Raw genomic sequence first — 26,327 nt, 5'->3', positions numbered from 1 at the left:
CGAAGTAAAAGAAGAGAACCCAGCTCTGATTATGAAGATGAAGGTTATCAGGAGAAAAGCTCCAGGGATGTAAAGAAACACAAGAAGAAGAGAAAAGGAAGAAATAGTGATGAAGAATATACCAAAAGAAAGAAATATGGGTATGAAGACTCAAATGAGAATGACAAAATTGACAGGCAATGTGAAGGCAACCACTATGAGAGAAGAGAAGTGATTACTGTCAATGAAAAATCTAGGAAAAATAAAAGGGAATCTAACCATACTGAAGAAGATCAGTCTGGAGATGAATCTCCACAGGATATGAAAAGAATGAAAAGGAGAAAAAAGCACCACTCAGCAGATGAGCAAAGTGATGTTGACGCAAATGTAAAGAATAACAAAAGAAATAAAAAAGAAACAGATTCAGAATCAGAAGATAAGGGAAAGAGGAACAAGAAACATGGAAAAGAGAGAAATGTCAAAGAAATTGACTCCGAAGATGAAAGTGATGATAGGAATGAATGGAAACAAATGAAGAAAGAAAAGACTCACAGGGATGAATTAAGCAAGTCTGAAAGTAAAAGAAAAAACAAGAAACATAAGAAAGAGAAGAACGACAGATCAAGTGACATTGAAGAAGGAAGATATCAATCGAGAGATGATGACAGAAGGTAAGAAACTGCAAATTATGGTTCCTTACTCTTGCCAAAAAATATGTTTCATTACACTATTGAAACAAATGTTATCTTTAATACAAAAATAACTTGCCCCTTGAATATTTACTTGCCCTGAAATAAACTAAGTGAATCATTGAGAACAATTTACATTTTTTTTTTCTTTTTTCTTTGCGTTGCCACTAACTTTCTAAATAATGCACTGAATAAATAAAAGTAGGTAGCAGAATTAATAATAAAAACAGTGCTCTTGGCTTCTTGGCTAGTAAAAATATTAATGCTTTTTCAGGAAAAGAAGAAAGGACAAGAGACGAGAAAGAGAGGACCATTCTCATGATAGTGATCTTGAGTATATCAGTCGTCCAGTGGGAAGTAGATACTATGATGTGCAAAAACATTATGATGAAGACCAGATCACATACAAGGAAAGTCAAGTCAAGGTTAAACGGAATATATGAACAGAAGTTATTGAACTTGAATATTTTATGGCTTTTGCCTTTGAAGAACCAAAAATTTCATCTCAATCTCAAAATTCAAAATCAAAAATTCAAATTTGCGCAAGCTGAACAATGTTTACAGTGTTGCCAGTGGTCCAAATTTATTCAACTGGATTTCCGTACCTCCAGCCGGACTCTCCGTAAAATCCGTACAGGGTGTATCAAGAAAGTCAAAAGTGACCAAAATCCTTCGAACTTAAAAATAAACCTTCTTTAAAAATATAGCTGTAAAGATGCAGGAAAATAAGATTAATTCGCCAGACATTAGGCTAGCCCGATGTTTTTTTATTATTTTTTTAATCACGCTTCCTGAAAATCCGTACACCTCGCCGTACAGTTGCGAGAGATCCGGATGCTGTCCGGCTTTTTGAAACGATAAACGATTAATCGATACTAAAAATCGATTTTGATGTTTTATTTGTTTATTTTGTTTTTGGTGTTTGAAATTTATTTTTTGGAAAATTTGAACTTTTTGGAGTTCTTTAGTCCCTTGTGTGTAATTATCATATCCTTTGGACTCACACACTCACAGATAACTTCTACCATGGTCATTTGAGTGTGATTCATAGAAAACTATAAACGATTAATCGATACTAAAAATCGATTTTGATGTTTTATTTGTTTATTTTGTTTTTGGTGTTTGAAATTTATTTTTTGGAAAATTCGAACTTTTTGGAGTTCTTTCGTCCCTTGTGTGTAATTAAATTATCATATCCTTTGAACTCACACACTCACAGATAACTTCTACCATGGTCATTTGAGTGTGATTCATAGAAAACTACTTCCAACCCTTTCCCATGTAAGTATAGGCATGTTATTTTAGCTCACATACTGCTTGATCCATACCAACAGTTCTCTGAACTGTAGACCTCCCCACTAAGAAAAGGATCCACAGGAACCCTACAATGTAGTCCAAAAACTAAGCAAATATCCACTTTTTTTACTTTCTATTTCTTTTCAAATACCTACGTATTCTGCAAATGTAATAGAAAGTCGTGTGATGTTCACACCAGATTTTTTTTTGTTTTGTTTTTGGTGTTTGAAATTTATTTTTTGGAAAATTTGAACTTTTTGGAGTTCTTTCGTCCCTTGTGTGTAATTAAATTATCATATCCTTTGGACTCACACACTCACAGATAACTTCTACCATGGTCATTTGAGTGTGATTCATAGAAAACTACTTCCAACCCTTTCCCATGTAAGTATAGGCATGTTATTTTAGCTCACATACTGCTTGATCAATACCAACAGTTCTCTGAACTGTAGACCTCCCCACTAAAACTACTTTCCCATGTAAGTATAGGCATGTTATTTTAGCTCACATACTGCTTGATCAATACCAACAGTTCTCTGAACTGTAGACCTCCCACTAAGAAAAGGATCCACAGGAACCTAAATGTAGTCCAAAAACTAAGCAAATATCCAACTTCAGTGTTGAACAATACATAATTATGTGCCTCATTTTTTATAGACTTGGGTAAATAAACTCATTCATTAATGTGTTAAATCTGATTTCAGAATGCATAAGCATGTGGAAAGGAAACACCACAGAGAATATGAAGATGAAAGCCAAAGTTCAAGGAAACGAAGTAAAAGAAGAGAACCCAGCTCTGATTATGAAGATGAAGGTTATCAGGAGAAAAGCTCCAGGGATGTAAAGAAACACAAGAAGAGAAAAGGAAGAAATAGTGATGAAGAATATACCAAAAGAAAGAAATATGGGTATGAAGACTCAAATGAGAATGACAAAATTGACAGGCAATGTGAAGGCAACCACTATGAGAGAAGAGAAGTGATTACTGTCAATGAAAAATCTAGGAAAAATAAAAGGGAATCTAACCATACTGAAGAAGATCAGTCTGGAGATGAATCTCCACAGGATATGAAAAGAATGAAAAGGAGAAAAAATCACCACTCAGCAGATGAGCAAAGTGATGTTGACATTGGTTTTCCAGGCTACTAAAAATCGCCCGACTACGCTTCCAATGTGCGACGGGTCTATCCCACCTTGTCGTGAATTTCATCTGATTTTTTTCCGAATGTCCTGTAGGCAGTGTAATAAATGAGAGTGGCCCCACTACACATGACACGATTTTTTTTCCGAACGACACAAAATGTTACAACTAATGTAATTTAAATTAGAGTGTTCCCTTTACGCACGACACGAGTTTTTTTTCTATTACTACAGTTATAGCGGAGCTACTAAGTAGTAATGAGAAAGTATTGCAATCGGTCCAAAAAAAAATTTCTTCCAAACGATGAGTGGGAACTGGGAACGGGCGTTTATCCGTAAGCAATTGAGTATCCTGAATCAGTACAGTACAGTAGCAGATTTGGTTTTCCAGGCTACTAAAAATCGCCCGACTACGCTTCCAATGTGCGACGGGTCTATCCCACCTTGTCGTGAATTTCATCTGATTTCCGAATGTCCTGTAGGCAGTGTAATAAATGAGAGTGGCCCCACTACACATGACACGATTTTTTTCCGAACGACACAAAATGTCCTTGTAGGTAATGTAATTTAAATTAGAGTGTTCCCTTTACGCACGACACGATTTTTTTTTCTATTACTACAGTTATAGCGGAGCTACTAAGTAGTAATGAGAAAGTATTGCAATCGGTCCAAAAAAAATTTCTTCCAAACGATGAGTGGGAACTGGGAACGGGCGTTTATCCGTAAGCAATTGAGTATCCTAAATCAGTACAGTAGCAGAGTGGTTTTGTTGTGCACCTCGACTACCTCCAAAAAAAATTTCTTCCAAACGATGAGTGGGAACTGGGAACGGGCGTTTATCCGTAAGCAATTGAGTATCCTGAATCAGTACAGTAGCAGAGTGGTTTTGTTGTGCACCTCGACTACACGACACACGGTGCACCACGACACGCGCGTTTTAAATTCTTACATTCCCTTTGTTTCAGACTATTAGCTCCAGCTATGGAGGGCGTATTCCCTCGGGATAATCCAAAGAACACTCGCTTCGCTATCAATTTCTTCACGTCCATTGGCTTAGGAGGCTTAACGTAAGTTCCTATTTAGTTATTTTAATTCCCTCGGGATAATCCAAAGAACACTCGCTTCGCTATCAATTTCTTCACGTCCATTGGCTTGGGAGGCTTAACGTAAGTTCCTATTGAGTTATTTTGGAACACTCGCTTCGCTATCAATTTCTTCACGTCCATTGGCTTAGGAGGCTTAACGTAAGTTCCTATTTAGTTATTTTAATATTTCCATGATTTAGTAGCTGTTGTTGTAGCGGCTTTAGTGGTCAAAGCACTTGCCTAGTAAACAGGCGGGTTTGATCCCAGTCAAGGCATGGAATTTTATCCTCATTTATTTCTTTAAGAATTTGACCACGTACCAGTCAAGGTTGGAAGGTATGTATCATTCTATAAAGTTTTTCATTGAATCTATTTTTACAAGAAAAAGTGTGTCACTTTGAGAAAAGTCCTAAATTTGAGCTGCTTTGAATGTTTTTGTACTTATTTATTGGTAGTTTTCATAGTTCCAAAGTTTTGCATAGGTAATGGTAAAATATGGTACCTATACAAAAGTTCTATAAAGTACATTTTTGAGATCAGATCATCTATAAAGTTTTTCATTGAATCTATTTTTACAAGAAAAAGTGTGTCACTTTGAGAAAAGTCTTAAATTTGAGCTGCTTTGAATGTTTTATACTTATTTGTTGGTAGTTTTCATAGTTCCAAAGTTTTGTATAGGTAATGGTAAAATCTGGTATACAAAAGTTCTATTAAGTACATTTTTGAAATCAGATCACCTATAAAGTTTTTCATTGAATCTATTTTTACAAGAAAAAGTGTGTCACTTTGAGAAAAGTCTTAAATTTGAGCTGCTTTGAATGTTTTTGTACTTATTTGTTGGTAGTTTTCATAGTTCCAAAGTTTTGCATAGGTAATGGTAAAATCTGGTATACAAAAATTCTATAAAGTACATTTTTGAGATCAGATCACTAAAATAAAATCATCTTGTTCTTTTTCAGCCGATATTATGGTGATAGTGGTAGAAAGGATCAAAGAGACTCAACAAAACAAACACCACAGAACAAACAAAAAACCGAGAATGAATCCAAACCAGAATCAAGTGAGCCTAAAACAAGCACCAACATTCTATCATCCAAGACTGGAGGTGCTTATATTCCTCCGGCCAAGCTCAAACTTATGCAGCAAAGTATTAGTGATAAGTCTAGTGTTGAGTATCAGCGAATATCTTGGGAGACACTGAAGAAATCTATCCATGGCTCGGTGAATAAAGTGAACACGGGCAACATTGGTATCATAGCAAGGAAACTATTCCAGGAGAACATCTTTGATTGATATTTGTCAGCTCCATTTTAGTTGGATTCAAGGAAGCCCAGAGTACAGAAAAATTGTACTTTAGCCTGTGTGATAGGTGCATGAATGTTGGACATAGCTACTCAGCAAGGTGAATTAACTGTATTGAATAATTGCTACCACATAGAAAATTAATAAAACACCAAGTACTTAAGTATGTACAAATGAGATGACCAGCAACAAAACAAACACCACAGAACAAACAAAAAACCGAGAATGAATCCAAACCAGAATCAAGTGAGCCTAAAACAAGCACCAACATTCTCTCATCCAAAACTGGGGGTGCTTATATTCCTCCAGCCAAGCTCAAACTTATGCAACAAAGTATTAGCGATAAGTCTAGTGTTGAGTATCAGCGAATATCTTGGGAGACACTGAAGAAATCTATCCATGGCTCGGTGAATAAAGTGAACACAGGCAACATTGGTATCATAGCAAGGAAACTATTCCAGGAGAACATTATAAGAGGCAGAGGACTTCTCACTCGAACCATACTCCAAGCACAAGCTGCATCACCTACGTTCACTAATGTGTATGCCGCTTTGGTGGATATCATCAATTCCAAGTTTCCAAGCATTGGAGAGCTTCTTCTCAACCGATGTATACAACAGTTCAAAAGGTGAGTACTCTCTCATTTTGGATTCCTTGAAAATCTTGAAGTGGTAAACAAGTGAATGTGGTAAACACTCAGCTGGTAAATGGGAAAACATGGGTTCAATCTCAGCTGAGGTATAGAATTTCAACCTTATACAACATGTTGTCTTAACTCAGCTGCATGAGGACAATGGAGGTGTTACTTTGATTTCGAGCAAAATGACCAGGTGGCTTCAATTCTGATAAGTGAGTGTTCCTATTCCCAGAGTAAAATATATTTTAATGAAATGCTTCTTTTAAATATGTTCAGATCCTTCAAGCGGAATGACAAAGCCTTGTGTATCAACTCAGTCACATTCATAGCTCATCTCGTGAATCAGCAAGTAGCACATGAGATTATTGTGCTGGAAATCCTAACACTTCTAGTGGAAACTCCTACCAATGACTCAGACTTCTCACTCGAACCATACTCCAAGCACAAGCTGCATCACCTACGTTCACTAATGTGTATGCCGCTTTGGTGGATATCATCAATTCAAAGTTTCCAAGCATTGGAGAGCTTCTTCTCAACCGATGTATACAACAGTTCAAAAGGTGAGTTACTCTCTCATTTTGAATTCCTTGAAAATCTTGAAGTGGTAAACAAGGGAATGTGGTAAACACTCAGCTGGTAAACGGGAAAACATGGGTTCAATCTCAGCTGTGGTATAGAATTTCGACCTTATACAACATGTTGTCTTAACTCAGCTGCATGAGGACAATGGAGGAGTTACTTCGATTTCAAGCAAAATGACCAGGTGGCTTCAATTCTGATTGTATTTATTAGTTTTTTAGTATCATAAAGTGAGTGTTCCTATTCCTAAGTAGAGTAAAATATATTTTAATGAAATGCTTCTTTTAAATATGTTCAGATCCTTCAAGCGGAATGACAAGGCCTTGTGTATCAACTCAGTCACATTCATAGCTCATCTCGTGAATCAGCAAGTAGCACATGAGATTATCGTGCTGGAAATCCTAACACTTCTAGTGGAAACTCCTACCAATGACTCGATAGAAGTTGCATGTGCTCTGCTCAAGGAATGTGGCAAGAAACTGACAGAACTGAGTAGTAAAGGAGTCACAGCAATCTTCTCCATGCTCCTCAATATTTTACATGAAGGTAAGTAGTACCTACTGTGATCTATATTGTTGTTTGTTGTGCAACTTTAAGTGTGGGGTGTCTAAAATCTAGTAGGACAGTGGTGAAGACAATTCTAACATGTTAAGACAATGGAAACTGTAATTTATTCTCAGTATTATTGTGAGAAATATCTGTTTTGGAAATGGTGTATTTATGCATAATCATTATTATCGATCAACGTACATACTACGACCACAACGACGTATGTAGGTATTGTCAGTATGATGCATTAAATATCTACTTCAATAGAGGACTGTAAGAAGCAATATCATTTTTCATTTTACTCGACAATCAGTGAATCATTGTCAAATTTTAATTGGGTGTGTAATTCTCGTTCGCAGGAAAGTTGGAGAAGCGTGTTCAGTACATGATCGAAGTCCTGGCCCAAGTTCGCAAGGACAACTTCAAGGATTTCCCGGACGTGATTGAAGATCTCGATCTGGTACCTGAAGAAGACAAGTTTACACATCTGATGACTCTGGATGGCGTGAAGGATACCCAGGACATACTCAATGTGTTCCAGTACGATCCAGAATATCTGATGAATGAAGAGAAATATACAACACTGCGTCGTGAAATCCTGGGAGATGAAGATGAGGATGATGAAGGTGAGATTGTCTTTTTTTTTCCAAGAGGTTTCATAGAGAGAACTGTAACTGCCAGGGTCTTATCGTCCCGAAATCTAAGAGAGAAGGAAGACAGAATAGGAGAAAGCCAGCCATTCCGAGAACGAACATTATCCTTTCAGAATAAAATCCGCTCCTGGCGGGAGTCGAACCCGCGATAGTGCTTACAAGGCAGACGCTACCCTCCAAGCTAACTAGGCTGGCCTTTATTTGTTTCCAAGGTAACATTGTCATGTTGTTCTGACTCAAATTTCAATCTTATCTGAAGTTCCTCTCTCTACACGCGGTGCGAACGTCCTCGTTGCTTTAAGCAGTTTATACGCTGTGCTCTCCGCTCCTTTCTGTTTTTAGCTTTAAAGTGGGACTATATTAAAATCTCTTCTCTTTCAGATGGAGATGACCTAGGCTGGCCTTTATTTGTTTCCAAGGTAACATTGTCATGTTGTTCTGACTCAAATTTCAATCTTATCTGAAGTTCCTCTCTCTACAGTCTACACGCAATGCGAACGTCCTCGTTGCTTTATGCAGTTTATACGCTATGCTCTCCGCTCCTTTCTGTTTTTAGCTTTAAACTGGGACTATATTAAAATCTCTTCTCTTTCAGATGGAGATGACGAGGAAGATGAAGATGAAGAGGAATCCGAAGCAGAAGAAGGCGAAAAAGAAAACAAAGAAACCATCATCGATAATACAGAAACGAACCTGGTGGCGCTCCGGAGAACTATTTACCTCACCATACATTCGAGTCTGGACTTTGAAGAGTGTGCGCACAAACTACTGCGCATGCAACTCAAGCCAGGCCAAGAGTCGGAGTTGTGTCACATTGTTCACATTGATACCAGTCTTTGGGGTTTGTTTGGTGATCAACTTGTGTCCTATCATCTTCTCTAGGATAGGTGGAATGTCTTGCACGTTGTTTGTGAAGTGAACACCACTCTTGAACATTAACGACTGAAGTGTTATCTAAAACTTTCTCGCTTTGAGTTCATAGGTTGCCGCGACAAATTTCAAGATCAGAGCTCATTTGTGTGCGAAAATGTGGAAAAAAATCCCCAAAAAACCTTTTTTTGGTTTTTTGACTTTTTGGTTTTCTGCATATGTTTCTGGATTGTTGCGCTGAGCAGAGAACCTATGAGAAGTTCTTCGGACTTCTGGCTCAGAGGTAAGTAAGAGATTTAGATCCGTATGATCCAATCAAAATGTTTCGTGTTAATATAGGCCGGGCGGCGTTTTGAACTCTTGACGTTCGCGCGCCTCCCGGAACGCTTGAAAGTTATTTACATCCACGCAAGATTCACCATTTTCTTCGAAGGTGTGTCCTCTAAAACTTGAATGTAACTATTGTTTGGTCCTTTGACCAATATCAAAGCGTTACATGAATAGTGCTTATTTCCAGTACATTTCCAAAATTGATTTTTCCAGTAGGTGCAGCGTACAAATAATAAAATTTATGATTGTTAATTCCAGATTCTGTCAGATCAACAAAATGTACGTGGCTCCGTTGGAGCAGATATTTCGCGAGTCCTATTCCACCGTGCATCGGCTAGACATCAACAAGTTGCGAGTAAGCAAGAGGATACAGGATCAATTCCAAATTAGGAATATATTTTGATCCTCATTTATAAGAAATTAAAATTGACAATAATGGAACCCAGCGGGTGGAAAATGCCTGGTAGAAAATACCTGGAGATAGATAAGATAAGAATCCATGGAGATCGAGAATCCATAATTTAAATGATTCATCAATCATCCTCATGATCATTAAAGGATGATGTTTGTGTTATAAATGTTGTTGTAAAAATTAATGGTCTCACCAGATTGCAATTTTTATACTTGAGTTCCAACGTTGTCTCTAACTATGACAAGTTGCGTAACGTAGCCAAGTTCTTCGCTCATCAGTTGTTCACGGACGCTATAGGCTGGCATGTACTCTCCTGTATTCATCTGAACGAAGAGGAGACCACGTCTTCGGGACGAATATTCATCAAGATCCTGTTTCAGGAGTTATCCGAGTATATGGGACTGAGCAAACTCAATCAGAAGATCAAGGACCCGTAAGTTACTAGCTTTAGGCTTGTCGCACGTTGGAAGGGTAGTCGCCTGAAAAACCAAACCTATGAAAATGATGGAAAGTCTCTACCTACCAGGTTTGGTTTTCCACAAGTTGCGTAACGTAGCCAAGTTCTTCGCTCATCAGTTGTTCACGGACGCTATAGGCTGGCATGTACTCTCCTGTATTCATCTGAATGAAGAGGAGACCACGTCTTCGGGACGAATATTTATCAAGATCCTGTTTCAGGAGCTATCCGAGTATATGGGACTGAGCAAACTCAATCAGAAGATCAAGGACCCGTAAGTTACTAGCTTTAGGCCTGTCGCACGTTGGAAGGGTAGTCGCCTGAAAAACCAAACCTATGAAAATGATGGAAAGTCTCTATAGTCTCTACCTACCAGGTTTGGTTTTCCAGGCTACTTACTAAAAATCGCCCGACTACGCTTCCAATGTGCGACGGGCCTATCCCACCTTGTCGTGAATTTCATCCGATTTTTTTCCGAATGTCCTGTAGGCAATGTAATAAATGAGAGTGGCTCCACTACACATGACACGATTTTTTTCCGAACGACACAAAATGTCCTTGTAGGAAATGTAATTTAAATTCGGAGTAAAAGAAGAGAACCCAGCTCTGATTATGAAGATGAAGGTTATCAGGAGAAAAGCTCCAGGGATGTAAAGAAACACAAGAAGAAGAGAAAAGGAAGAAATAGTGATGAAGAATATACCAAAAGAAAGAAATATGGGTATGAAGACTCAAATGAGAATGACAAAATTGACAGGCAATGTGAAGGCAACCACTATGAGAGAAGAGAAGTGATTACTGTCAATGAAAAATCTAGGAAAAATAAAAGGGAATCTAACCATACTGAAGATCAGTCTGGAGATGAATCTCCACAGGATATGAAAAGAATGAAAAGGAGAAAAAAGCACCACTCAGCAGATGAGCAAAGTGATGTTGACGCAAATGTAAAGAATAACAAAAGAAATAAAAAAGAAACAGATTCAGAATCAGAAGATAAGGGAAAGAGGAACAAGAAACATGGAAAAGAGAGAAATGTCAAAGAAATTGACTCCGAAGATGAAAGTGATGATAGGAATGAATGGAAACAAATGAAGAAAGAAAAGACTCACAGGGATGAATTAAGCAAGTCTGAAAGTAAAAGAAAAAACAAGAAACATAAGAAAGAGAAGAACGACAGATCAAGTGACATTGAAGAAGGAAGATATCAATCGAGAGATGATGACAGAAGGTAAGAAACTGCAAATTATGGTTCCTTACTCTTGCCAAAAAATATGTTTCATTACACTATTGAAACAAATGTTATCTTTAATACAAAAATAACTTGCCCCTTGAATATTTACTTGCCCTGAAATAAACTAAGTGAATCATTGAGAACAATTTACATTTTTTTTTTCTTTTTTCTTTGCGTTAATACAAAAATAACTTGCCCCTTGAATATTTACTTGCCCTGAAATAAACTAAGTGAATCATTGAGAACAATTTACATTTTTTTTTTTTCTTTGCATTGCCACTAACTTTCTAAATAATGCACTGAATAAATAAAAGTAGGTAGCAGAATTAATAATAAAAACAGTGCTCTTGGCTTCTTGGCTAGTAAAAATATTAATGCTTTTTCAGGAAAAGAAGAAAGGACAAGAGACGAGAAAGAGAGGACCATTCTCATGATAGTGATCTCAAATAATGCACTGAATAAATAAAAGTAGGTAGCAGAATTAATAATAATAACAGTGCTCTTGGCTTCTTGGCTAGTAAAAATATTAATGTGGATTTGATAATAAATAAATATCCAAAATAAATGTGTAGACAACCATTATAATCAACATCAAATGCAACTGTCTTTTTATTTGAACAAATGAACCTAAATTTAAGTTTAAAATTACATGAACCAGTCTTACAAAACAAAAAAAAAATTAAATATGAAATGAGCAAAACAACTTTGATTTTATATTGATCAAATAAAATAGGATAGAATAAAAAATGAACTTACTTTATTCTGCTAGGAAAACACTTGGGAGCTTCTTCTCAACCGATGTATACAACAGTTCAAAAGGTGAGTACTCTCTCATTTTGGATTCCTTGAAAATCTTGAAAAACACTTGAAAGTCTCTTTGTACCATGTTCTCACCCACGACTTGGAATAGAACCAAGAGATCCTTGCCTACATACCATGAAATACAAATGGTAATGAAGACAAAACCCTTCAGAAACGTAGCCTCTTGAATTTTGGTTTGAGTTTGCAAAGCACTTGGCAGTTTCTAAGAGTAGGATTGAGGTATACATGACTATCAGGCAGCGAATGCTTTCTGTTTAGAAGAGCTATCAGCTCTGACTGCTTTACTGGCAGCCTCATCCAGATCTGAGGCAAATATGAGGGGTAGTTTGGATTCGTCCAGAATTCGTTTGCCTTCCTGCACGTTTGTTCCTTCGAGACGCACAACAAGGGGTATGGAAAGCTTGAACGACTTGCAAGCGTTAACCAGACCTGAAATACATTCCAATGGGAAGATGGGAGATTTTAGTATGGTCCTTTGAGATATCCTTGTTGGGTGATAGAGATGTTCCCATTACTTTTCTCTTTTGACTTTTTTAGTTTCTACCTTGAGCTGGAATCTCTCTGAGCCATCAAGTGCAGTTGGCTATTGAAAGGTGATTTCAAATTTCAACTTATGAAAATAACTGGGGTGATATAAACATAACAGGAGCTTAGCTGTTACAAGGGTCGCTTACCAGTCCTTACATACATGAAAGAAGAAAAAAAAATCAGCTTCAAAATGGGCGGTAGAACCAGCTCTGACTGCTTTACTGGCAGCCTCATCCAGATCTGAGGCAAATATGAGGGGTAGTTTGGATTCGTCCAGAATTCGTTTGCCTTCTTGCACGTTAGTTCCTTCCAAACGTACGACAAGGGGTATGGACAGCTTGAACGACTTGCAAGCGTTAACCAGACCTGAAATAAATTCCAATAGGAAGATGAGAGATTTGAGTCTGATCCTTTGAGATATCCTTGTTGGGTGATAATGAATCATGAGCTCAAAGGGGATGTTCCCATTATTTTTTCCTCTTTTCACTTTTTTAGTTTCTACCTTCTGTCTGAGCCATCAAGTGCAGTTGGCTATTGAAAGGTGATTTCAACTTATGAAAACAACTGGGGTGATATAAACATAACAGGAGCTTAGCTGTTACAAGGGTCGCTTACCAGCCCTTACATACATGAAAGAAAAGAAAAAAAAATCAGCTTTAAAATGGGCGGTAGACCGAGTGTAAAGAAACAACGACGTATGTAGGTATTGTCAGTATGATGCATTAAATATCTACTTCAATAGAGGACTGTAAGAAGCAATATCATTTTTCATTTTACTCGACAATCAGTGAATCATTGTCAAATTTTAATTGGGTGTGTAATTCTCGTTCGCAGGAAAGTTGGAGAAGCGTGTTCAGTACATGATCGAAGTCCTGGCCCAAGTTCGCAAGGACAACTTCAAGGATTTCCCGGACGTGATTGAAGATCTCGATCTGGTACCTGAAGAAGACAAGTTTACACATCTGATGACTCTGGATGGCGTGAAGGATACCCAGGACATACTCAATGTGTTCCAGTACGATCCAGAATATCTGATGAATGAAGAGAAATATACAACACTGCGTCGTGAAATCCTGGGAGATGAAGATGAGGATGATGAAGGTGAGATTGTCTTTTTTTTTCCAAGAGGTTTGATAGAGAGAACTGTAACTGCCAAGGCCTTATCGTCCCGAAATCTAAGAGAGAATGAAGACAGGATAGGAGAAAGCCAGCCGTTCCGAGAACGAACATTATCCTTTCAGGACAAAATCCACTCCGGGGGCGGGAGTCGAACCCGCGACAGTGCTTACAAGGCAGACGCTACCCTCCAAGCTAAGTAGGCTGGCCTTTATTTGTTTCCAAGGTAACATTGTCATGTTGTTCTGACTCAAATTTCAATCTTATCTGAAGTTCCTCTCTCTATACGCGGTGCGAACGTCCTCGTTGCTTTATGGAGTTTATACGCTGTGCTCTCCGCTCCTCTCTGTTTTTAGCTTTAAAGTGGGACTATATTAAAATCTCTTCTCTTTCAGATGGAGATGACGAGGAAGATGAAGACGAAGAGGAATCCGAAGCAGAAGAAGGCGAAAAAGAAAACAAAGAAACCATCATCGATAATACAGAAACGAACCTGGTGGCGCTCCGGAGAACTATTTACCTCACCATACATTCGAGTCTGGACTTTGAAGATTGCCTAGTAAGCAAGAGGATACAGGATCAATTCCAAATTAGGAATATATTTTGATCCTCATTTATAAGAAATTAAAATTGACAATAATGGAACTCAGCTGGTGGAAAATGCCTGGTAGAAAATACTTGGAGATAGGTATAACATAATTATCAATCCATAATTTAAATGATTCATCATCATCATGATCATTAAAGGATGATGTTTGTGTTATAAATGTTGTTGTAAAAATTAATGGTCTCACCAGATTGCAATTTTTATACTTGAGTTCCAACGTTGTCTCTAACTATGCTTATCACTTGTTCAGCTGTTATCTCATTGTGAAGAATTTTAGATAAGCATAGACTTTAATCTGTGTAGCTGTAGGTACATGATGGAGCAGTAGTTTTCCACTTTTTTTTTTTTACCCCTATGTTGAATTTTACTTTGGTCTTTAAAGTGCAGATGTATGAAATAAATCATGAATTATTTGTGGTAAAGCAGACCCCTTTCATAGCTTTTCTGATATCACAGTTCCTAATGCAACCATTGGTTGCTACTTGATTAATATAGCTAGGTACTAAATTGTCCTCATGAGGCTGAGTACCCTGCAAACTCCAAGCACAGCCACGAGAACTGTGACCCTGGCAGGAATTGAACATAGGACCTCTAGCAAAGCACAATATTGAAGTTATTTATTTTTCAATAAAACAAATGGTGAGTAGACAAAGAAGGTAGGTATCTACCAATCTTTTGAGTTAAGTTCAGTCCAAAAGCCCAGCCCAGATAGCTTGGAGGGTAGTGTGTCTGCCTTCTAATTACTAGGTTATGGGTTTGATTCCCACCCAGGTTTTTTTTCCTAAACAGACAAGGTTCTTGGAACAGATGGCTTTCTCCTATCCTTCTCTCTCCGCTTTCGAGAGAATAAGACCTTCTTAGCAGTTTAACTTAAATCCCTCAATCAAACCTCTTGGGGAAAAAATCAGTCCAAAAGAAATGATAGAAAGAAAAAAGTTTTAGAAAATTGTACTTACCTTATCTGTGGAATGGACTCTACCTCCAGCTAGGATCTGAGCTTTGATCACATACTCTTTGAAGTTCAAGTCTTTGAGAATATTAGTCGCTGTGCGAGCATCTTCAACAAGTCTGAAGTCCTGAATATTAACACCATGTCTCCGGAGAAGATCTTTACTGTGACATTCTAGCGGAATGGACTTGGACAGTACTAATCCAGGAAGTACAGGCAAAGGTATATTGGAAAACAACACTGATAATCAAATACCTAGTCAGAAAGTAATGGGAACTGATAACAAACAGCCTATCTATTTCACTGATAAGAAATGCAAAATGCAAATGAGGGAAAGTCCATTCATGCCGTGAAGTCCGCTGACCGGTTTAACTACGAGAAGTTAGTCAAGTTAGCAATCTGTTGATATAAAAAGCCATTTTTGTTGAAATGAAGAGAAGTTAGCAACCAACCAGGGAACCGATAAATGAACAGTGTTGCCAGTTGAAAAGGATTACCGTACATTTGACTCGTACGGAAATGCACCGTAGAGCGTACGGAAAAGAAATCGATATTTAAATTTACGATTTCCTGACTTCAGAATATCAGAACCTTCAGATAGGTGTCTATTTTGGCATTTAATTTTACAGTCTTTTTTGAACTCTACCTAACTATTGTAATTGAAAATTTTCTCATTTGTGAAAGTTACTTTTGCATGTTAGTTGATAAACTAACCTGTCCCCGAAAATTTGATCATTTCTAAAAAGTTCTTTTTGCAGGCTCCCTCATACAAATTAGAACTTGCGGGGCAAATAAATAATAAAAGACCTACCTATCTATGAGTTATTTATTAAGGAGGTATCCATACCCTTACTTACAATGCTTACCTATTACACTTGGTAGGCAGGTAGGTAGGTACTTAGCTTACGCAGGAAACTATAACCTACTTTTTAAGGTACCATGATGAATGAAGAGAAATATACAACACTGCGTCGTGAAATCCTGGGAGATGAAGATGAGGATGATGAAGGTGAGATTGTCAGAAATATACAACACTGCGTCGTGAAATCCTGGGAGATGAAGATGAGGATGATGAAGGTGAGATTGTCTCTCCGGAGAAGATCTTTACTGTGACATTCTAGTAGGTTTAGATGGCGGACTTGTTTGAAAAGGAGAGGTTTCTGAGAGAACAATTTTCGACAGTTTGATACCGACATTGTGAAACAGTTAATAAAATTGATCACCTGCAATCAGTAATGTTAATAAATAATAGCTAAACCGAGATTGTCTTTTTTTTTCCAAGAGGTTTCATAGAGAGAACTGTAACTGCCAGGGTCTTATCGTCCCGAAATCTAAGAGAGAAGGAAGACAGAATAGGAGAAAGCCAGCCATTCCGAGAACGAACATTATCCTTTCAGAATAAAATCCGCTCCTGGCGGGAGTCGAACCCGCGATAGTGCTTACAAGGCAGACGCTACCCTCCAAGCTAACAAAGAAATAATATCCTTCTTCTCCTTATTTTATGTACACATAATAAAACCATGATACAACAGGTGCTATAATAGGCTCAGATGTCTGTAGCATAAGGAGTGTAGAATTATTCCCTGTCTTACAGACAAGAAGATCCACCCTTTCTGGTGCTGAACTACATGTGGTAATTTAAAGTTGTATCGTGTGTAAACCAATCCACCATGTAGCACGTTGGCTCTAGAAATTAATGTTGCTTATCTACATAACTAATGAGTAATGAATGACCTATATCTCCAGCGTACAAATAATAAAATTTATGATTGTTAATTCCAGATTCTGTCAGATCAACAAAATGTACGTGGCTCCGTTGGAGCAGATATTTCGCGAGTCCTATTCCACCGTGCATCGGCTAGACATCAACAAGTTGCGTAACGTAGCCAAGTTCTTCGCTCATCAGTTGTTCACGGACGCTATAGGCTGGCATGTGCTCTCCTGTATTCATCTGAACGAAGAGGAGACCACGTCTTCGGGACGAATATTCATCAAGATCCTGTTTCAGGAGTTATCCGAGTATATGGGACTGAGCAAACTCAATCAGAAGATCAAGGACCCGTAAGTTACTAGCTTTAGGCTTGTCGCACGTTGGAAGGGTAGTCGCCTGAAAAACCAAACCTATGAAAATGATGGAAAGTCTCTACCTACCAGGTTTGGTTTTCCAGGCTACTAAAAATCGCCCGACTACGCTTCCAATGTGCGACGGGTCTATCCCACCTTGTCGTGAATTTCATCTGATTTTTTTCCGAATGTCCTGTAGGCAGTGTAATAAATGAGAGTGGCCCCACTACACATGACACGATTTTTTTCCGAACGACACAAAATGTCCTTGTAGGTAATGTAATTTAAATTAGAGTGTTCCCTTTACGCACGACACGATTTTTTTTTTTTTTCTATTACTACAGTTATAGCGGAGCTACTAAGTAGTAATGAGAAAGTATTGCAATCGGTCCAAAAAAAATTTCTTCCAAACGATGAGTGGGAACTGGGAACGGGCGTTTATCCGTAAGCAATTGAGTATCCTGAATCAGTACAGTAGCAGAGTGGTTTTGTTGTGCACCTCGACTACACGACACACGGTGCACCACGACACGCGCGTTTTAAATTCTTACATTCCCTTTGTTTCAGACTATTAGCTCCAGCTATGGAGGGCGTATTCCCTCGGGATAATCCAAAGAACACTCGCTTCGCTATCAATTTCTTCACGTCCATTGGCTTGGGAGGCTTAACGTAAGTTCCTATTGAGTTATTTTGATATTTCCATGATTTAGTAGCTGTTGTTGTAGCGGCTTTAGTGGTCAAAGCACTTGCCTAGTAAACAGGCGGGTTTGATCCCAGTCAAGGCATGGAATTTTATCCTCATTTATTTCTTTAAGAATTTGACCACGTCTGATATCACAGTTCCTAATGCAACCATTGGTTGCTACTTGATTAATATAGCTAGGTACTAAATTGTCCTCATGAGGCTGAGTACCCTGCAAACTCCAAGCACAGCCACGAGAACTGTGACCCTGGCAGGAATTGAACATAGGACCTCTAGCAAAGCACAATATTGAAGTTATTATTCCCTCGGGATAATCCAAAGAACACTCGCTTCGCTATCAATTTCTTCACGTCCATTGGCTTGGGAGGCTTAACGTAAGTTCCTATTTAGTTATTTTGGATATTTCCATGATTTAGTAGCTGTTGTAGCGGCTTTAGCGGTCAAAGCACTTGTCTCGTAAACAGGTGGGTTTGATCCCAGTCAAGGCATGGAATTTTATCCTCATTTATTTCTTTAAGAATTCGACCACGTACATTATGATGTATCTCTAAGGGTTATGTTATAGAGAACGCCTCCAGCGTTAACCTCACCTTGTGATTACTTGTTACTTTCCACTATAAAGAGTACATACTATTCTTTCTTTGTTACTAATGAGAACATACTATAATATTCTGAAATGCCGATTTTCTTTTAATTTCAGGGATGAACTACGCGAGCACCTCAAGTCTCAACCCAAGGCTCCCCTTATGCTACAAAACCTCTCCTCTCCCTCTTCATCATCTTCTACAAGTTCACTTGTTACTTTCCACTATAAAGAGTACATACTATTCTTTCTTTGTTACTAATGAGAACATACTATAATATTCTGAAATGCCGATTTTAATTTCAGGGATGAACTACGCGAGCATCTCAAGTCTCAACCCAAGGCTCCCCTCATGCTACAAAACCTCTCCTCTCCCTCTTCATCATCTTCTACAAGCTACGTTCAGTTACATATCTGATATCTACCTCTAATGCAATCCTACTGTGTTCTGTAAGTCCTGTTCCCCTTGGCTGAAATTTTCAGCCAGAGCTCAACATAATATTTAAAAAAGAATTTGCCATCTTTCAACACAAAAAAGCTTTTTTAAAAGCTAGAAAGCTATCCTCGTACTGAAAGACTGCTCATCAATGTGCGCTGTAAACTGTGTCACACAGTTCCAATTTTCCTAAACTGCACTGCGTGGCTGTGCTGCCTGGACTGTGTAACGCAGCTCAATGTGCGCCCTAGCTCAACCCAAGGCTCCCCTCATGCTACAAAACCTCTCCTCTCCCTCTTCATCATCTTCTACAAGTTCTTCCTCCAGCTCCTCCTCCTCTTCTAGTAGTGAATCTACCTCGGAGGACGAGAGAGAAAAGAGGAAGAGAAAGAAGAAAAGGAAGAAAAAGACTTAAAGAAAAATTACCTCTCACAAGCAGAAGAGTTGGAATGAGTCAACCGCTGTGGCTGCCAGCGACTCCTACTCTGCCGACTGCAGGTTCGAATCCCGCCGAAATGGAAGAGATTTTTTGGGGGGTCAAAATACCTGAAAGCCCATCATACTCTGACCTGGGGGTGCAATAGTCCTACTTACTGGACTCTGCACACAGGAATTTCATCAGAAGGGACCCCCATTTCAATGTAATGTACTCTGACCTGGCAACAAGTCAAGAGAGAAGTCACAAGAGATGACAAAATTAGGAATCCCGCCGAAATGGAAGAGATTTTTTGGGGGGTCAAAATACCTGAAAGCCCATCATACTCTGACCTGGGGGTGCAATAGTCCTACATACTTCACTCTGCACACAGGAATTTCGTCAGAAGAGACCCCCATTTCAATGTAATGTACTCTGACCTGGCAACAAGTCAAGAGAGAAGTCACAAGAGATGACAAAATTATGGATTTGATAATAAATAAATATCCAAAATAAATGTGTAGACAACCATTATAATCAACATCAAATGCAACTGTCTTTTTATTTGAACAATTAAATCTAAATTTAAGCTTAAAATTACATGAACCAGTCTTACAAAACAATAAAAAAATTAAATATGAAATGAGCAAAACAACTTTGATTTTATATTGATCAAATAAAATAGGATAGAATAAAAATGAACTTACTTTATTCTGCTAGGAAAACACTTGAAAGTCTCTTTGTACCATGTTCTCACCCACGACTTGGAATAGAACCAAGAGATCCTTGCCTACATACCATGAAATACAAATGGTAATGAAGACAAAACCCTTCAGAAACGTAGCCTCTTGAATTTTGGTTTGAGTTTGCAAAGCACTTGGCAGTTTCTAAGAGTAGGATTGAGGTATACATGACTATCAGGCAGCGAATGCTTTCTGTTTAGAAGAGCTATCAGCTCTGACTGCTTTACTGGCAGCCTCATCCAGATCTGAGGCAAATATGAGGGGTAGTTTGGATTCGTCCAGAATTCGTTTGCCTTCTTGCACGTTAGTTCCTTCCAAACGCACGACAAGGGGTATGGACAGCTTGAACGACTTGCAAGCGTTAACCAGACCTGAAATAAATTCCAATAGGAAGATGAGAGATTTGAGTCTGATCCTTTGAGATATCCTTAGTGGATGACAATTATGGGCTCAGGTAGGATAATCCTCGTATTTTTTCTTCTTTCTTTTTTAGTTTCTACTATGAGCTGGAATCTGTCTGAGACCAAGTGCTGTTGACTATTCCAGAGTGATTTCAACATCGGGAAAACAACTGGGGTGGTATGAAATTTATAGGACCTTAGCTGTTACACGGGTCGCTTACCCCTTATCTACATACCTAAAAAAAAGGCTTCGAAACGAGCAGTAGAACGAGTGTTAAGAATAGTGTTGTTTTAGGCTTTACTAAAAGGTGAAAAAATCTAGCACTCACCCTTGGCAATAGTAGCACAATTGACAATGCCCCCAAAAACATTGACTAGTATACACTTGACATTGCTGTCACTCGAGATGATACGGAAAGCCTGGATGATGGACTCTTCATTCACGCCTCCACCCACATCTAGGAAGTTGGCAGGTTCACCTCCATGTAGTTTGATAATATCCATTGTGGCCATAGCCAGACCAGCGCCATTCACTAGGCACCCGATGTTACCTGATGTAAAACAATGGTTTGATCATCAAAAGATTTACGATCTTTAAGAATGTTTTGTTTACGCGGTGTCTTATCAGAAAGAACTAAATAATGTGTTAACGTCCACAAGGACTAAATTAAGAAAGAAGGACTTGTATCTTCACAAGTACCTACCTACTTCAATGCTGGCCTGTAGGCTTCAAAACAATCAGGAGTCACATGGTCACGTTCAAGTTGCAGCACTAACTCTGTCTAGTGGTTCAACCCAATAGCCAGACCAGCGCCATTCACTAGGCACCCGATGTTACCTGATGTAAAACAATGGTTTGATCATCAAAAGATTTACGATCTTTAAGACTTTCATCTGGTGGTTCGAGTCGAAGTCAAGTCATAAAATTAACCGCGGCGGACAACATTAGTGACGAGCATTCTAGTATGCTAAAAACTATTCAAATTCTTTTTGTACTCACCATCCATGCCTACATAGTTCAGATTATATTTACTCGCGTCCACTTCTCTAGGATCTGACTCGCTCACTTCATTCTGACTGAATATATTCTTCTGTCGGAACTCGGCATTGTCGTCAAAGTTGATCTTAGCATCTACTGATATCACTTCGCGTTCATCTGTTTCCACCAGAGGATTGATTTCCAGCTGAGTAGCGTCTACGCTGAGGAACAAGTTCCACAACTTCTGCACCTCCGTCGCTGCTTTCGCTTTGAGATCGCCTCGGAATTCGAGAAAATCCGCAATCTTCTGAGCCAAGCTCTCCGTGATACCTGGTGGGAAAGGTCAAATTTTATTTACGAGAAAATTTCCGTTTCGCTGTAGAAAATGATCTCTATTAGCGCTGTCAAACTTTCTTGACTTGGTGGGGCGCAACGCTACCGCGCTCCTCAATACAATAAAGTAGGTATCAATTGCTCCGAGTGAGATTACAATGATTTAGCATTATTTCCAGAGGGATTCTGAAGGCACATTCCTTTACACCCAAACCTATCCAAGAACAGAAAACTTTGTTCCTTCCCGGCTGGGATTCGAACCCAACACCTCTGGGTAAGAATCGGTGGTCCTTACTCGTTTAGTCTTAGCCATGGGCAACCTACTAATACCAAGTAAATTTGAATTGATTTCCAGCTGAGTAGCGTCTACGCTGAGGAACAGGTTCCACAACTTCTGCACCTCCGTCGCTGCTTTCGCTTTGAGATCGCCTTGGAATTCGAGAAAATCCGCAATGTCCTGAGCCAAGCTCTCCGTGATGCCTGGTGGGAAAGGTCAAATTTTATTTACGAGAAAATTTCCGTTTCGTTGAAGAAAATGATCTCTAGTAGCGCTGTCAAACTTTCTTGACTTGGCGGGGCGCAACGCTACCGCGCTCCTTAAAAACAATAAAGTAGGTATCGATTGCTCCGAGTGAGATTACAATGATTTAGCATTATTTCCACAGGGATTCTGAAGGCACATTCTTTTACACCCAAACCTATCCAAGAACAGAAAACTTTGTTCCTTCCCGGCTGGGATTCGAACCCAACACCTCTGGGTTAAGAATCGGTGGTCATTACTCGTCTACAGAGGTGGGACCCCGATTGGCCTTAGCCATGGGCAACCTACTAATACTAAGTAAATTTGGATTCTGAAGGCACATTCTTTTACACCCAAACCTATCCAAGAACAGAAAACTTTGTTCCTTCCCGGCTGGGATTCGAACCCAACACCTCCGGGTTAAGAATCGGTGGTCATTACTCGTTTAGTCTTAGCCATGGGCAACCTACTAATACTAAGTAAATTTGATTCTTATCATTCTACCTTGATGGACGTCAATGGGGATTGTCTTGACGAGGTGAGGGGTTTTGGCAGCAACATTTTCAATATCAGTTCCTCCACTAGGAGAGATAATGACTACTGGACCATTGTGTAGTCTATCCTGTACAATACAGAAGTATGTCTCTCGAGTGATATTCACAGACTTGGCCACCATCACCTTGTTCACATTGATACCAGTCTTTGGGGTTTGTTTGGTGATCAACTTGTGTCCTATCATCTTCTCTAGGATAGGTGGAATGTCTTGCACATTGTTTGTGAAGTGAACGCCGCTCTTGAAACCATTGTCAAAGTGCCCCAGACCTCTACCTCCAGCTAGGATCTGAGCTTTGATCACATACTCTTTGAAGTTCAAGTCTTTGAGAATATTAGTTGCTGTGCGAGCATCTTCAAGACACACCTTCGAAGAAAATGGTGAATCTTGCGTGGATGTAAATAACTTTCAAGCGTTCCGGGAGGCGCGCGAACGTCAAGAGTTCAAAGCACCTCCCGGCCTATATTAACACGAAACATTTTGATTGGATCTAACTGATCCTTCGAAGAAAATGGTGAATCTTGCGTGGATGTAAATAACTTTCAAGCGTTCCGGGAGGCGCGCGAACGTCAAGAGTTCAAAACGCCGCACGGCCTATATTAACACGAAACATTTTGATTGGATCATACTACATTCTAGTAGGTTTAGATGGCGGACTTGTTTGAAAAGGAGAGGTTTCTGAGAGAACAATTTTCTACAGTTTGATACCGACATTGTGAAACAGCTAATAAAATTGACCACCTGCAATCAGTAATGTTAATAAATAATAACTAAACTATCACAATCTGACCTAGAAAGAAATAATATCCTTCTTCTCCTTATTTTATGTACACATAATAAAACCATGATACAACAGGTGCTATAATAGGCTCAGATGTCTGTGGCATAAGGAGTGTAGAATTAGTCCCTGTCATACAGACAAGAAGATACACCCTTTCTGGTACTGAACTACATGTGTGTCTTGGTGTTTATGGAGAAGGAAGGCAATTGCCTAGTAAGCAAGAGGATACAGGATCAATTCCAAATTAGGAATATATTTTGATCCTCATTTATAAGAAATTAAAATTGACAATAATGGAACTCAGCTGGTGGAAAATGCCTGGTAGAAAATACCTGGAGATAGATAAGTATAACATAATTATTAATCCATAGGTCAGCTCCCATGGCGTAGTGGTCACTGCGCTCGCCTTGCACGCGGGAGACCCGGGTTCGATTCCCGGCGGGGTCAAGAAATTTGTATCATGCAAATGATTGATTCCGTGACTGGCCGTTACGGGGCCCACTCAGCCTCGTGAGGAAAATGAGTAGCTATGACATATAAATGCGCATAGCGACCGGTGCCAGCATGGTAGGTAAACATTGGATTTTAGGATTATTGAGATATTGGGAAAATCCTACAATGCTGCAGTGAGCACCAAAGTTGTGACATAATAACACAAAGAAACTGCATTTACATTTTTTACATTTTTTTAATTATTAATCCATAATTTAAATGATTCATCAAGTAAGCAAGAGGATACAGGATCAATTCCAAATTAGGAATATATTTTGATCCTCATTTATAAGAAATTAAAATTGACAATAATGGAACTCAGCTGGTGGAAAATGCCTGGTAGAAAATACTTGGAGATAGGTATAACATAATTATCAATCCATAATTTAAATGATTCATCATCATCATGATCATTAAAGGATGATGTTTGTGTTATAAATGTTGTTGTAAAAATTAATGGTCTCACCAGATTGCAATTTTCATACTTGAGTTCCAATGTTGTCTCTAACTATTCTTATCACTTGTTCAGCTGTTATCTCATTGTGAAGAATTTTAGATAAGCATAGACTTTAATCTGTGTAGCTGTAGGTACATGATGGAGCAGTAGTTTTCCACTCTCATTGTGAAGAATTTTAGATAAGCATAGACTTTAATCTGTGTAGCTGTAGGTACATGATGGAGCAGTAGTTTTCCACTTTTTTTTTTTTACCCCTATGTTGAATTTTACTTTGGTCTTTAAAGTGCAGATGTATGAAATAAATCATGAATTATTTGTGGTAAAGCAGACCCCTTTCATAGCTTTTCTGATATCACAGTTCCTAATGCAACCATTGGTTGCTACTTGATTAATATAGCTAGGTACTAAATTGTCCTCATGAGGCTGAGTACCCCCCAAACTCCAAGCACAGCCATGAGAACTGTGACCCTGGCAGGAATTGAACCTAGGACCTCTAGCAAAGCCCAATAATGCAACCATTGGTTGCTACTTGATTAATATAGCTAGGTACTAAATTGTCCTCATGAGGCTGAGTACCCCCCAAACTCCAAGCACAAGAACCAAGAGGACAGCCATAGTGTGTCAGGTGTCAGCCTTGTAAGTGGTAGGTTACGGGTTTGATTTCCACCTGGGGCAGATTTCATCCGCAACAGATAAGCAAAGAGATAAGGAAGACAGGACGTCTTCCTTATCTCTTTGCTTTCGGGACGATAAGGCCTTAGCAGTTACAGTTTGATCCCTATCTATCAAACCTCTTTGAAAAAAATCACTCCAAAAGAAAAACAAGTTTTAGAAAATTGTACTTACCTTATCTGTGGAATGGACAGTACTAATCCAGGAAGTACAGACAAAGGTATATTGGAAAACAACACTGATAATCAAATACCTAGTCAGAAAGTAATGGGAACTGATAAGAAACAGCCTATCTATTTCACTGATAAGAAATGCAAATGAGGGAAAGGGAAAATCCACTCATGCCGTGAGCCTGAGCCGTGAAGGTGAAGCGCACAGTGCAAGTGCACACCGGTTTAACTACGAGAAGTTAGCAATCTGTTGGTTACTTGGTTAGAAGCCATTTTTGTTGAAATGAAGAGAAGTTAGCAATCAACCAGCGAACCGATAAATGAACAGTGTTGCCAGTTGAAAAGAATTACCGTACATTTGACTCGTACGGAAATGAACCGTAGAGCGTACGGAAAAGCCCTGATAATCAAATACCTAGTCAGAAAGTAATGGGAACTGATAACAAACAGCCTATCTATTTCACTGATAAGAAATGCAAAATGCAAATGAGTGAAATGAGGGAAAGTCCATTCATGCCGTGAAGTCCGCTAGTCCGCTGACCTGACCGGTTTAACTAGGTACGAGAAGTTAGCAATCTGTTGATTAAAAGCCATTTCCATTTTTGTTGAAATGAAGAGAAGTTAGCAACCAACCAGGGAACCGATAAATGAACAGTGTTGCCAGTTGAAAAGAATTACCGTACATTTGACTCGTACGGAAATGCACCGTAGAGCGTACGGAAAAGCCCTGACTTCAGAATCTTCAGATAGGTGTCTATTTTGCTAAGCATTTAATTTTACATACATCTTTTTTG

General features: G+C 38.8%; 2 protein-coding genes and 1 long non-coding RNA gene across 4 annotated transcripts; 1 reads left to right on the top strand and 2 right to left on the bottom strand.

Moving 5' to 3' along the window:
• Window positions 1-6: 6 nt before the first annotated feature.
• On the top strand, window positions 7-19,531 carry LOC103514855 (pre-mRNA-splicing factor CWC22 homolog). Of its 2 annotated transcripts, XM_026827706.1 has the most exons (13): window positions 7-650; window positions 943-1,093; window positions 4,518-4,525; window positions 5,149-5,249; window positions 5,738-6,119; window positions 7,006-7,253; window positions 7,616-7,882; window positions 8,505-8,719; window positions 8,995-9,062; window positions 17,014-17,292; window positions 17,863-17,964; window positions 18,699-18,735; window positions 19,280-19,531. In XM_026827706.1, exons 1-13 carry the CDS (start codon window positions 301-303, stop codon window positions 19,430-19,432), a joined length of 2,361 nt encoding a protein of 786 aa, XP_026683507.1. In that variant the 5' UTR covers window positions 7-300; the 3' UTR covers window positions 19,433-19,531. The 2 variants fall into 2 exon arrangements, with proteins under 2 accessions (XP_026683507.1, XP_026683506.1); XM_026827705.1 differs by lacking the exons at window positions 17,014-17,292; window positions 17,863-17,964; window positions 18,699-18,735; window positions 19,280-19,531 and adding exons at window positions 6,615-6,688; window positions 9,368-9,458; window positions 9,767-9,973 and having other exon boundaries at window positions 5,149-5,470; window positions 5,959-6,045.
• Window positions 19,532-19,963: 432 nt separating this feature from the next.
• Window positions 19,964-23,332, bottom strand: LOC103514852 (succinate--CoA ligase [GDP-forming] subunit beta, mitochondrial). Its single transcript, XM_008479765.2, has 4 exons — window positions 22,913-23,332; window positions 21,577-21,885; window positions 20,906-21,127; window positions 19,964-20,546 (listed from the first exon to the last, which is right to left on the bottom strand). The coding sequence occupies exons 1-4, from the start codon at window positions 23,145-23,147 to the stop codon at window positions 20,350-20,352; spliced, it is 963 nt and encodes a 320-aa protein (XP_008477987.1). The 5' UTR covers window positions 23,148-23,332; the 3' UTR covers window positions 19,964-20,349.
• Window positions 23,333-23,610: 278 nt separating this feature from the next.
• LOC113469786 lies at window positions 23,611-25,743 on the bottom strand. Its single transcript, XR_003393096.1, has 2 exons — window positions 25,538-25,743; window positions 23,611-23,702 (listed from the first exon to the last, which is right to left on the bottom strand). It is a non-coding gene; the product is annotated as an uncharacterized LOC113469786 (long non-coding RNA).
• Window positions 25,744-26,327: the final 584 nt, after the last annotated feature.

This window comes from Diaphorina citri, unplaced genomic scaffold (assembly GCF_000475195.1).
Source record: "Diaphorina citri unplaced genomic scaffold, Diaci psyllid genome assembly version 1.1 scaffold1234, whole genome shotgun sequence".
In the NCBI taxonomy this organism is placed as follows: Eukaryota; Metazoa; Arthropoda; class Insecta; order Hemiptera; family Psyllidae; genus Diaphorina; species Diaphorina citri.
This window is presented reverse-complemented; position numbering and strand designations above follow the sequence as displayed.